Source organism: Ananas comosus, linkage group 7, assembly GCF_001540865.1.
Source record: "Ananas comosus cultivar F153 linkage group 7, ASM154086v1, whole genome shotgun sequence".
NCBI lineage: Eukaryota > Viridiplantae > Streptophyta > Magnoliopsida > Poales > Bromeliaceae > Ananas > Ananas comosus.
In genome coordinates, this window is record NC_033627.1 from 5,831,115 (window position 1) to 5,844,731 (window position 13,617).

Sequence of the window (13,617 nt, forward strand, 5' to 3'; positions counted from 1 at the left end):
TAGGAAAAAAATTATTTTTCGCTTAAAAGGTTACTACGAAAAGATAACATTACCGTTTATTTAAAATTACTTTCTCCATCCGTTGCAATTAGAGCTGCGGTCAATTTAGATTTAGTTTCAACTGTTGTAGGCGAGTCTCCTATGCAATTCCAACTGTAACACTTGAAATGAAATAAATCAAATCAGAATAAAAGATTTAGTTTATACGCAGATACCACTGCAGTAAAGTTTAACTATGCGCAACCAAAGCTATGTGAATGAGAATAAGATATATTTGTGAGACAAAAGATAATTTTATATAACATGTTTTCCCTTTGCAGGACCGTATTATTAATTAAAAGAATGGTAAATCTTTATCGTAAGAACACGGGGGGGGATTTATTCTTCTCGGATGACTCGGGTCGTTTTATTCCTCCTCCACGGATTGATGCCCAACGAATCATAAATCATAATCAAACCGAGAATATCGAATACGCTTTGTAATAATAATACTCGCCGGCAGGTTGATCAGTCGAGGGAAGAATTAGTTCCCTTTTTTCGTTCGTCTTCCGCTCCTCCCTTCCTGCGCTTCTTTCGACCGCCCGCCCGCCCGCCCGCCAGCCCGCGCGCCATCTCGCGAAATGGACGGCGCGACGGGCCCGGTCCACCTGCCGACGGTGCTGATCACGAACGACGACGGGATCGACGCCCCCGGCCTCCGCTTCCTCGCCGACCTCCTCGTCGCCGCCGGCCGCTACCGCGTCCTCGTCTGCGCCCCCGATTCGTCCGTCCTCCCTTCTTCCGTCTCCCCTCCCATCTATCTATCAGCTTAGTTTGTTTATTTCTCTTTTCCTTTCTTTTTTTCGGAGAGACAAAAATAGCATACATTTTTTCTTTAAAAAATAAATATAGCTGAAAATATTAAAGCAATTATATTTCAAACTTGGATATGCACTTTCGATACCAAATACCAATCATCAAACTTTTTGCCACTTGCGCTTTTGTTAAGACAAATTCCGAGCGATTTCCTGGTAAATCAATCTTAAAGTCTCCTCTGTTCCAAGAAGTTCTTAGTTTGATTCTGTATGTTTTTCCTTGATATCCACCATGCACGTGATTGCGAGTGTTAAAGATAAATTCTGAGCTGAGTTAAATCGATATTTTGGGTGGCACTCTTTTCCTCCTCATATAAGGAGGAATATGCTTTGTAGAGCAAAAACCAATCTGGAGGATCGACGATTACATTTATATTTCTTTTTGAAACTTTTTAAAGTTTATGCGATTAATGTCATGTTAGGTAAGTCTGAAACCTGAGAAATGACTAGTTCTCAGATGCGCCTGATATCTTCTTGCAAGAAGGTTTTATTTTAGATAAAAGTGTCGCCTCAATTATTGGCCACTTTGGAATATAGACCACTCTTTGTTTATTTGCTTGCTTCGATTTTGGTTATTATTGTCGATTGAATTGCAGTTTCTATTTAAACAACGGTGCTGTCAGCCACAAGCCTGCCGAATCTGTCGTTCTGTCAGCTCGAAAATGATAAGATCGTGATGTTTAACATAATTACCTTTATACTTGATGAAATCTCCAATTCAACTGGTGGAACCAACTCAAATTATCAATCAAAAGGGAAAAATAAAAAGTTCTAAGTGGGTCTATTTCAAATGGCTTATGGTTGAGGGGTTCTCGGTACATTTATGCCTTTATTGTGTTGTCCATTCAGTTAGTAGGCGATAGATGTCTATTGCCGAACTTAATAACTATATGTAAACAATTAGATCAGGAATTCCGTGCGCTACTTTAACTTGCTAAATATTATTTCTCAGTTTGTTCACAAATTGATTTTTTCTGTAAACAATGGTTCGGCTTCCTATTATTTTATTTTCAGGGACAAGTCGGGTGTCGGTCATGGTGTTACATGGCGTTATGCGCTTAGTGCCAAGCGCGTTGAAATTGAAGGGGCTACAGCTTTTGCAGTTTCAGGTTCATCTTGCAGTGTTTAATCATTATTATAGATTATCAGTGTCATATTTTTATAAGCACAGTTTAATTTGAAATTCTATTTGTAAGAAAATTTTCTTGGATTTATCTAATGATATATATTCAAATAAATTGAGCAAGCCAACCTCACAAATTTCCAATTTCAGGTGATTATGCCAGTTAAGTATCATTAATTTTACTGATATTTCGATTAAGGTTGGATGATCGACTGAATTCATATGGGCTTGAAGAAATACTAACTGGCTTGTTCTTGACCTGAAATACTTGGTATTCCTTTGGAGTTTATCTTTCTTTGGAAGTTCAATACACTTCTGGTTCTTCATGTGCTTACCTCCTTCTACTTGAAGTTTTGACTTGCTGAGTCTGCACATGAATAATTTGTTGGTAGTCAATCAAACAGGAAGAGATAATCCACTTGGCTGTGAGTGATTGCTGACTTGCCTCGCCGTTAAATGACTATTTTCGACATACTCCATTTAGACATAGCATTTTTAGTACTTAGGCAATTAAATTCCATAAAAAAATGTAAGATATTTCATGTTAGCCAATATCTTCTTGAAGTTTATTGAGGTTTCACAATTACTGATGGAAAAGACGAGAGTTTTGAATTCCTAATTTGAACCAGCTCATAGACATTCAAGAAAATTGGATATATTTGAATGTTCATTTCCCTAGAAAGGACTAGGCTGTCGTGTGATGATTGACTAAAGGAAGTTCCATTATGTAGCTAGGCCACTAAAACCATTTGGATGGAAATATCACATGCTTTATTGTCCGCTGCATGATTACCTTTCTCGCATCCTTTCTCTCCTTTGTGTGGGCATCAATGCATCATCATGTTTGAGGCATTGGTCCAAAGAGATTGTTGTCATGATAGGATATGCTTTGTAAAACTCAAATTCTTCATGAGCCTGCTTCTTAGATTTCCTCTTGCTACTCAAGATAATCCTGTTGGTACGTCATTCTTTTAGGTGTTATTTGTTAGTCAAAAAGTAGTAAGTCATTGCGAGATTAATCATAGCATAGATTTCCATAAACAGAGGGGATAATTCATGTCATCCTTTGAAGGTTGTTCACAGACTCTATTTTCTCCTTTCTGACAACTTTTGCTGCTCTACACTTGAGTGACATTTTGGACATTTTCTAGCCACCTATAACAAATCAGCGTATTCATATGACTTCCTCTTTATTAGGTCTGCATCTATATTTCTTTTTTTAATTTTGATTTGCTCACTTGTAACAATATTATTTTTCTCTTTTGTCTTCCTAAGATTGTCTACGCGACCGTTGTGATAGAAACATTGATGTTTTAGAACATAAATAATTTGCTATTCAAGCAGGTTGATTTATCAGTCTGTTTGTTGGTGAAAATAGAACTCATTCTTTTCTACAATATGAACATCTAGTTATTATTTATATTAAAAGTAAGTCAAAATAAATAATTTCATGAGATCTGTAAGAATGTGTGAATAGTGACAACTTGTCATTCATGTTTGACGCATCAATCCCCAAAAAAATATTTTTGAGTAAATTTTTGGGATTAGAATTATATGCTTTGATTGAGCGTAAATAGCAAGATTTTAAGTACCCGTCGGCACGGGCCGTATCCACCGTGCCGTACCGTACCAACAAGATAACGGCACGATACAGACCTCGTGCCGATGGCACAGCTCAAAACCCTCTATTCTTTAAATTAGTAAGTAATTTTCTCAATAAAGTGCAAAAGATGTGATAAAAACACATAATAAATAGTTAGAATATTTTGTTGCTAAAGAAAATAAATATTTCATGCTATTATGTGTCGGCACACAAGAATTTTTTTGACCGGCACGCATCGGCACGGCTCGGCATGTACCGTGCCGTACCGTGCCGGCAAGTTTCCAGCACGATCCCGTGGCACGGCATTTAAATCCTTGGTATATGGGATTACATTGGTCACCTTAACATGCTTGTTGACCGTAAAAAACCAATGTTTCAAAAGGTAGTATGCGGTATCCATATGGTTACCTAACGCATAACGCTTATGCGGTATCCGGACGCATATGTGGTCCATCGATTAAAATATTAATAAAATATATATAGGTGTAAAAAAATATAAAATACTTCCTAACAAAGCTAAATAACTAAACTAACAATTCAGAATTCACAAATTAAAATAATTAATTTTCAAGTAAATCACCTCATCACTAAACTATATTCTTAATTATTAAATAGAGAAATAAATAGAATTTTGATGTAAAATCATCACAAATGTCGAACCAAAATCAATGTTCTAAAAAGCGGTATGCTAAACTTTTATGAAAAATAATAATTTTTTCAATAAATTGTCATTCACATTATTTGAGGGGCCAACACTTAAAAAAAAACCAGTATAATAACATCTAACAACTACAAAATTATTCACACACACACATGTATATAAAGATGTCATTAGATAGATTAAGAATAATGCATACTAAATTAAGAAAAGAGAGACTTAGGTTATATATATGAAGAAAATTGCTTTTATATGCATTATTATTACTTAAACTTGTATGTTATATGTATATGTATAATTATTAATCAAACAATCCCATTCAATATTGTATTTCAATCCCATCTTAATACCGTATATTCGGCCGCCTATTGCATATGGGCCACATATGCTGTCTGATCGCATATTGCAACGGATATTATATATGCGACATGGTTTATGATCCGAACTGCATATGCGGCCACATGGACCGCTTTTTGGAACATTGAAAAATTTACTCCATTACTTCAAGATTAGATTCCTAATTTTCCTATCTCAAATAGATTAGTTGGTCAAAATTCTTGTTCTAGTTATACTTCTCTTATTTAGTTTTGCATGTTTATGATAATGTTATGTATTTATCTACATGCATCAACATGCATCATGCACCAAGTTCTTATTTCGATATGTTTTCATATATTTAGGAACTCCTGCCGACTGCGCTTCTCTGGGAATCTCTGGGAAACTCTTTCAGGGTGTGATTCCTGACCTGGTAAACTCTTGGTTGATAGACAAACATTCTCATTAATTCCATTAACATACTTTAGTGTGCAGAATATAATAGTCCTCCTTGTATGTTGATTCTAGTGTTAAGTTGATTGTGCTTTTAGGTTGAGATCAAGATAAAATTTATCCAAAAGCTGCATTATTTGTTTAGATGTCCTTGCAAATCACTAATTTAGTCTTTTCCTTGCTTCAGGTAATCAGTGGCATTAATGTTGGCAACAATTGTGGATATCACATGTTAGTTACTTCATTTTTAACCTTTATAAAGCACAATCTTTGTATTAGTAGAACGTGTATAACTCTTTTTCTGTTGTAGTAGGCAAGGATTTAAGAACCGTGGCATGGGGTTGTGCTGAAAATTTGCTAGCACGGTACAGCATTGTGCGTGCCATGCTGTGCTAATGTGTGACGGTCACAGAGAACATAGCTATGTGCCGACATACAATGGCATGAAATATTTATTTTCTTTAGGACCAATATGTTCTAATTAATTGTTATATATATTTATCAAAGATTTTGCACTTTATTAAGATAACTACTTGCTAATTTCAATGAAAAGAGGGTTTTGAGCCATGTCATTAGTAGGGGGGTCTTATTGTGCTAATATCTCGGCACGCTAAGCACGGTATGGCACAGTGAGCATGGCCCGTGTCAATGGGCACCTAAATCCTTGGTAATAGGAAATGATCTTCTTTGTCATTTAACAAAATCTTATATCAATTCTTGGTCATATGCTGAAATTTTCCTATATTAGATTTCTGCTTGTGGGATATTATGATTTATGAGCCATAGATGAACCAAGGGGATATGGTTCTTTAATTAGATGCAGGATAGTACATTCTTGCAGACAATCACTATTGTAGGCTGCTTGTTTTTCTTGTCTGGAGGATGATTTCTATCTTCTCATATATTGTAGAATTTTGGTCAACATCTTAATTGATTCATAAATGAAAGAATTGGATCCAAATAGCTGAACCCAAATGGATAAGACTAAGGCTTTATTTCAGTAGAGCCTCTAGTATCAAATGATACATCTTCTTTCTCTAGAGTCTTCTCGCTTCCAGCAAAATTTTGCTTGGTCATTCTTTGGTTGCTGAGCATAAACTGCAATCAACATGGAGATTCTTCTTTCTGGAATCTGGTCTTACAGGTATCAGATTGCTAGCTAATTGTATTGTTTCAATCTTTCCATGGAGCCTCCTCCACAGAGTGTTATGGGCAGAGCTAATAGTCAAAATGGTTTTGATGGTATGACTATAGTTTAAATCCATAATGTTTATAGTGCATTCACTTTGTTTCACCAAACTGAATCTTAATTGCAATTTCATTCGTCTTTCTCTTTCTTGTTGTTTTTTAGTTATGTTCTGCTCAGGCTTGACATAAACACTATGATTCTATTTATTCTTTAGGGCCTGTTTGGTCACTAGGCAAAACAATTGCATTGTCTAGAAAAATTTTTAGAGCGGCCTTGCTACAAAGTAGGATTTCTCAAGGAAGGAATACCTGATTTTCAAACTATTTGGGTCCTTAACAGATGATCTTTTCCTACATTTCTGGAATTTCAGATTCATATCCACGATCATAAACAAGTCATGAAAATTCTTATAGCTATCTGAGCGAAAATGTAGCGAACCAAAAGAGATATAGAGCGGAGATTCTTATAGTTTTCCGAGCAAAGGTGTAGGGAATCCAAAGAATAAAGGAGACAACTGATTATACATTAAAAACTATCTACTCAGAAGGGAATAGAGACTTAGGTTTCGAGGAGGCAATTGAACACCTAGCTTATTAATCTCCCAACTTTGGTGTTGGAATCTATTATCACTGTTATATTCTATATGAAATAGAACTTCATACATTGAATCACAGTTTATAGCTTATTATCTTTGTAAATAATCTTCAGCACTTACTTGGCTCCTTCACCCACTAGCCAACCGTTAAGGCCCCTTTTGGTTCGGGGATAAAGCAGGGATAACGAAAGTTATCTATGCTATTTTGCCAAATGGGACATTTTTTGGCCGGGATAAAATATCTCGGTCAAACCTTGCAATTACCGATTATCTCAGGATAGCTTGGGATAAACTATTCCACCCAAATGGTAGAATAGTGCAATTTCAAAGTTTAATTCCAAGCTTTATTAAGACTATAAATTGAGTAAAAATAATTTATGTAGATATAATATTTTACATGTTATAATAAATTATTTTTTTAAAAGTTATTAAGTGTACTATATTAATACATATTATTTGTACTTAAATATTATTATAAATATTAAATAAATATATGTATTTATATATTAATATAAATATTAAATAAATTATACTTAAATATTATAAGATATTATTTTATTAAATATTATAATAAATTATTTTTATAATAGAGTATGTCTCCTATGTTTTTGAAAGCACGAAGGTCTATGAGATATTTTATTCGACGATCGGCTTCGTTAGGCATGATCTACACTATTAGAACTATCTAGAAATTAAATTTTATAATTTTTCAACATTATTTGCCAAGCGATCAAAGGTCTCAAAAATGACTATTTAAATTTGCTGATGTGGCATGTTTGTAAATCAACAGTGTAGAACAATCCAAATTAGGTGAAATTTTAATAGAAAATTCTCCTTACCATCAAAAGTAAGATCAATACTTTCGATTTGAAATTTAACTCTTCTATCACCGTTTTTTATGAGATTTTTATTTTTAGCCGCTTATTTTGAGGTTACTCGTTCACTAGGTAAACGAAGTCAAAAAAATTATGAATTTTGGTTTTTAGATAGTTTTAATACTGTAAATCATGTCTAACGGAGCCAATCGCCAAATTAGATGTTCCGTCATTGAAAACAACTTGAAATCGCGGCGGCCTCCATACTTCGAAAGCGTAGTAGGCTAGCTCTTTATAACAAATTATTTTTATTAAATCACATTTTATATCAAATTCAAACATCACTTTTTTTCACTATTCTCCTTTATTCCAAAATTAACCAAATGAAATTTTAGTTACTCTTGTAAATGGCAGCATTAGAAATTAAACACAATTTTGCTTTTATTCCTGCTTATCCCAATGTTCATTATCCCAAACCAAATGTAGCCTAAAAGTATTAATCAGTAATTACACTTCCATATATTTGAGAGACATTAGCTAGGTACATTTGGAACAGTGAGATGATATTGAGTTTATTACCGGTATTTGTTGAAGAAATATGTAAATAACTTTTGCTTGTGCTGCCAGTTTTGTACATTATGGCTATATGTTGAAGAGATTGTAGGATTGATGAGCATTTGTTTTTCACTTAATGTGCAGTGTTTACTCGGGGACTGTTGCCGGTGCTAGGGAGGCCTTCTTGTATGGCATACCTTCTTTAGCTATATCATACAACTGGTAAGTGAGAAGCTTTTATTCCGTCTTTGTATATGATATTCTATCTTGCTATATGTGAAATATATAAAACAACCGTTGTACTCTAAAAGCTTAAGCTGATAGAGAACGGTATTTAACTATTTTTATATTTAATACTCCCCCTCACGTCTGGGCTCGAGACTTTTTGTAGGCCCATGATGTTGACTTAAATTAAATGGAAAGAAATTAATAGCGGTAGGAGTCTGGCGTGACTCGAACTCAAGACCTCCTGCTCTGATACCACGTGAAATATATAAAACAACCATTGTAATCTAAAAGTTTAAGCTAAAACGGCAATGACAATAAAATATGCTTCTTCTACTTTAGTGCTATCCTGAGTGTGAACTAAGAGTGAGATAGATTGAAAAGAGAGACGAGAGGAAATGTAGATATTTGATGGGTTTACAGACCAACCTCTTAGAGCCATCAAAATTTATTTCTACTTTTAGATTTATAAGCTTAAATGCACAAATTCTCCTTTACTTTTGATCCTTGGACGAGACTTAAATGTTGAGCTGAATGACTGGAAAGATTAGATAAAGTTTTGGGTAAGATGTTAACACTGTTAATGACATGCAAGGTGAATACTGGAGATAGATCAGATAAGATGCTAATAATTGATGAGCTAGTTACATATTGTTTCCCATCGTTTGATGATTTATTTCTTGTAAATTGTAGAAGGTAGTTTGTTGATCATTTCTTGTGCCTCTATTTGCTGCATGTCTTATTCTGTTGTACATTATGTTTCCAGGTCAAGAGGTGAGAGCACTGTTCAGGACCTAAAACTAGCCGCAGAGGTTTGCTTGCCTCTAATAAATGCTGTACTAATTGAGCTGAAAAACAAGACTTATCCTGAAGGATCATTCTTGAACATAGATATACCGACAGATGTTGCGCATCACAAGGTAACCTTAAATATCTGGCCTTTCTCAGCATAGCATGCTTAGTATATTTAATTTCAGTTTAGTACTATAGAACTATACTTGAGGGTTCTCTATTTGTTCTTTTTCATATTCAGATTAGTTCTTCAAAATAAATGCACCCTAACAAATGGCTTCTCACTAAACTACAAGTTTGTTGTAGCAAAATAGCGGTGGATTGAGGCAAGGATTGCCGTGCCAATTGGCTCCATCTAGCATGGCCAACACATCTTGATGCCGCTTGTGCTGAAAAGCCTGTGCTGCCCACACTGATCATGTTGACATATAAAATAAGATGTGTGCTGAGGCATGCTTGCATGTTGTGCTGCTTGGATAGCACACTGACAAGCCGCATGCCAGTGGTACAGCAATCTTTGGATTGAGAGTATAACACTTGATTATTTGATTGTAAAATGTCTATATATTATTGTGTAATTGTAGTTTCGTGTAATGATTTTCATATAAATAGGAATAAAATTTCAGTCAAAGCATTCAGATTAAGAAAGAAAATGTGTTGGATGCTTCTGAGAGTCTACTATGGATGGCACAAAAAATTAATTGTTAAATCATCTATTCTTGATTTTTTTTTTTAATTTTATTTCTTTTGGCTTAAGGTGACTAATTTCTATGAGTAGATGAAAAACTTGTGCAACATACAACTTGTTGAAAATATAGATGTGGATAAAACTACTGTTACAATGTTTAAAACAACCATCTTTATTTGTACTTACAAAGTTTGACTGCAAATTTCACACACATTTACAGGCACACAGACACACGCAGACATAACCATAATCCATAGCTACTATTCATTTCTATCTTCTTACGTTCACATCGAACTTCTCAAACTATTGAAGTTTGACATAGTGCTTTTAATCCTCATGCTAGTCAAGAATACTATAACGTAATATTAGTGAGGAGAGTTCCACTTGTCCTTAAACCTCATGACTTCTGTTAAAAGTTGGTTAAGAATGTCACTTTCCTGTGAAGTATCAAAATTTTCAATTGGTCCATGTTTGAAAACCTATATTAATTCATGCACCAAAGGTTCATTATTCTGTAGGATGTGAGACACCTTTTGGCAGTTTTTGTGGCTCTTCTTCATTGTTTTATACTTGCATGCGCTAATATCTCATGTAAGTAGTTGTGGGGGCTAGATTTGGTATAGATGTCAATGTTGTGCATTCAAATCCTGTAAGTGGAGTTCAACAATTATATTTTGCCATCTCATGGATTGCCATGACGACCGGTGCTGTCAGCTATTCTTAACCTAATATATTATATTTTTTTTCCCAGTTGTTCATTTGGATGTTGAGTTATTTGAATTGTAGTAAATTTTTTATGTTACTTCGTTAAGCTACTGCATTGTTTTATTTACTTTTTGGTACAATGAATCTGATAAGAGATTTTTTTGTGATTGTTAGCTACAAAAAAGTGTAACTATAATTGTTTCATTTCTTATACGTATGTGCCTGTAGGGATATAAGGTTACAAAACAAGGAAAATTTATGATCAGAATTGGATGGGAGCAAACAAATTTGAGCATGCCTGCAGTAGAAAGCTATCAGACGGCAAATATGGATATTGACAATGTCACGGACTCTGAAAAGAGTGCCTCTTCGTCTGCATTGGATGATCAACTACTGTTTAAAAAAGTGGTAGTGGCATCTCTTTTTTCACAGGCCAAGTGAAACTGAATAGACATAAAATACTTTCTTGCTTTAGTTGGAATCCTACCAGAGACATCAACTGATGTGTTGTTTATTGCACTTTCAACAGGTCGTAAAGCCAAGTAGTGAAGTGGAGGAGGAAGATGATACAGACCATAAAGCCCTCATGGAAGGATATGTCAGTTCATTTTCTACTCATCATGTTACTGTATTTATTATCTTTTTTTTTTTGTCCTTACTCTAATTGGGATGTTTTGTTTTTTGCTGCAGATCACAATCACTCCACTCGGCGCGCTATCCCGTACAGAGGTAGATGCTGTGCCTTATTTCGAAGGGTGGTTACACCGTCTAGCTGATTATGCGTCATCATCTTCTTTATAAAAGGGTGCGCTCCCTCCTTAAGAATAAGGTGAACTCTGTGGATGAATCTTTTCACTCTATCCTGGTGGTCAACCTTCTGAATTTAACTCTCCCTCCGAACTCTTCAGTGTCCTATTGCAACCATGCTGCGCCTTGACATCCTGGGTTTAAATCTGTGAAATAGCCACTACTAGTTTAGAAGGTATTTGTTTCAATGAAATGGCCGGGATTGACTAGAGTTTCATTACAATTCATGAGTTTTGCCGGTTGCTCTGGTGAACGTGGAGAAAGCAACAAAACTGGACTTACTCTGAAATCTTATCCCTTCGATGTCATGAAGTGTTTTTGTCCCCATTTGGTCTGTAGTCACACTAGACGGGAATTCTGAATAACTAAATTAACATTAGCTCCATTAAAGTTTACCCCTTGGATCTTACTGTAAATTCTGAGCGAACAACAACCAGGTGAAAATGGTATAGGCTTCTTCTATGTTGACTTCCTCCGGTTGCACAGAAACAAATGGCCCTCATAAGGTCGCATGCATGTAAACCCTTTGCAGACCTCGTAGTGGCAGGGGCCTTGTGCAGTCTAAGGGCCTCAACTAGATGCTATAACTAGGTTCACAAAGTTCCTTTAAATCTAATGTTACATATGAAGGACTTGTTTCGATCGGATATGACTATACTAGTATGCTAGTATGCTTTATAAGTAGTTGGCTATCTCTTGATAGTTTTTAAAGGCCACTTTTTTTTTTCGGTGCTTTTGACTTCTTATCTCCTTATTAAAGAAGTATGAAGATTGCCATTCTTGTTCTTGACACTATTTAGGAGGTACATACATATAACATCACTGACATGAATTACACTGTTACATATGATTTGTCTGATTTATAACGAGCTGTTTATAAGTCTGTATGAAATGATCTGCTCGGTTGGTGCTTACTAACAAGATTATGCTTACATAATATTCTCTTTACAGGAAGTTCCTTCCATACTTGAGCTGCCCTGCGAACATGTTTTCGCAAAGAAGGGGAAATCAATTACCTCATTTTTCTCAGAATCAACTGCTACCTGCGATTCGCTAAAGCGAACAATGCTTCAGACTCGTTCATCCAAGTGAACCGCTATTGTTGTGATTCAGAGCTATTGATTCTTCTTTACTAGTATTTTATCAAGCAATACGAACTTAAATGGCTGAGCCTCTCAATTGTCATCTACAATAACAGACATTTGCTTTAGTTCATTGATGAATCAATTTCTGCTTGTCTCGCATCGGTCGCTGCTGTATTGAGGAACTCGCGGGACAGTTCAACTGCGTGTGTGAATTACCCAACGCTCTGTATTTTGCGTGTATGCGATAGTGCTCAAGTAGGATTGTTTGGAGAAACCACAACAACTTTTTGTTAAATACAAAAGTTGGAGACCACTGCTGTGGAAGTTTATACCTTTAGGACAATCGGTTGTTTCACATGATATCAGAGCAAAAAATTTTGAGTTCAGAGTCTTATTAGGCACCTAATCTTAATTCCCATTTGATTCAAGTCCTTTCTTTGGACAAAAAGAATATGCCAATCCTTCTCAATTTATAAATCATTAGAACCTTCTAAACCCATATTCGAACCTCCTATGTAAAATAGTAACAAAATTATGAATCACCATTCTGTAGAGTTGAGCAATTTTTTTAAAATTAAAAAAAAAAAAAAAACTGAACCGAATCGAATTAGAAGCATGAGCTGAATTGACCAAACTGAAGTGGAATGGCGAGCATTGGTTGGTTTGATTTTTACAATTTTTTAAAAACCGAACCGAACCGTATTAGAAAAGCGTGAACTGAATTGAGCAAACTGAAATAGTTCCGACTTTTTGGTTCAGTTTATTCGGTTTCGATAAAATATTTTTGTTTGGTTTAATTTTTTTTAAACTACTAAAATTAAGATATTATTATAAGTAATTTTACGTTACAAGATAACAATCTTATAATAATAACAATAATTAATATCTCTAATTTTTTAATTATAACTTAAAATTAAAACTTATTTTTTAAATTTAGTACTAATATATAGAGTCCAAGTACTCATAAATTTTCTACATTAGATCTACCTTTTTGACCATTTCTAGTCAATAGATCATACTATTCGACCAACCACCCACCCCAGGGGACACTATCATCTTAAGCATACGTTTCTTAATATAAGGGTGGAAAACCTATAAGCACCAATGACTTGTATTTTTAAAAACACAGAAGCTCAATTCATAATATATATTAAA

The 13,617-nt window shown here is 34.8% G+C and overlaps 1 protein-coding gene across 1 annotated transcript; it reads left to right on the plus strand.

The window, feature by feature from the left end:
* LOC109712998 (5'-nucleotidase SurE) lies at positions 484–12,799 on the plus strand. The gene is made up of 10 exons (XM_020236901.1): positions 484–763; positions 1,869–1,963; positions 4,919–4,986; positions 5,194–5,237; positions 8,305–8,382; positions 9,152–9,305; positions 10,799–10,978; positions 11,100–11,168; positions 11,261–11,399; positions 12,329–12,799. The coding sequence occupies exons 1-9, from the start codon at positions 621–623 to the stop codon at positions 11,369–11,371; spliced, it is 942 nt and encodes a 313-aa protein (XP_020092490.1). The 5' UTR covers positions 484–620; the 3' UTR covers positions 11,372–11,399; positions 12,329–12,799.

Coding starts and splice junctions, on each gene's coding strand:
- LOC109712998 (XM_020236901.1), top strand. CDS start 621: ATGGACGGCGCGACGGGCCCGGTCCACCTGCCGACGGTGCTGATCACG. Junction 8,383..9,151: donor TTAGCTATATCATACAACTG/GTAAGTGAGAAG, acceptor TTATGTTTCCAG/GTCAAGAGGTGAGAGCACTG. Junction 11,169..11,260: donor AAGCCCTCATGGAAGGATAT/GTCAGTTCATTT, acceptor TTTTTGCTGCAG/ATCACAATCACTCCACTCGG.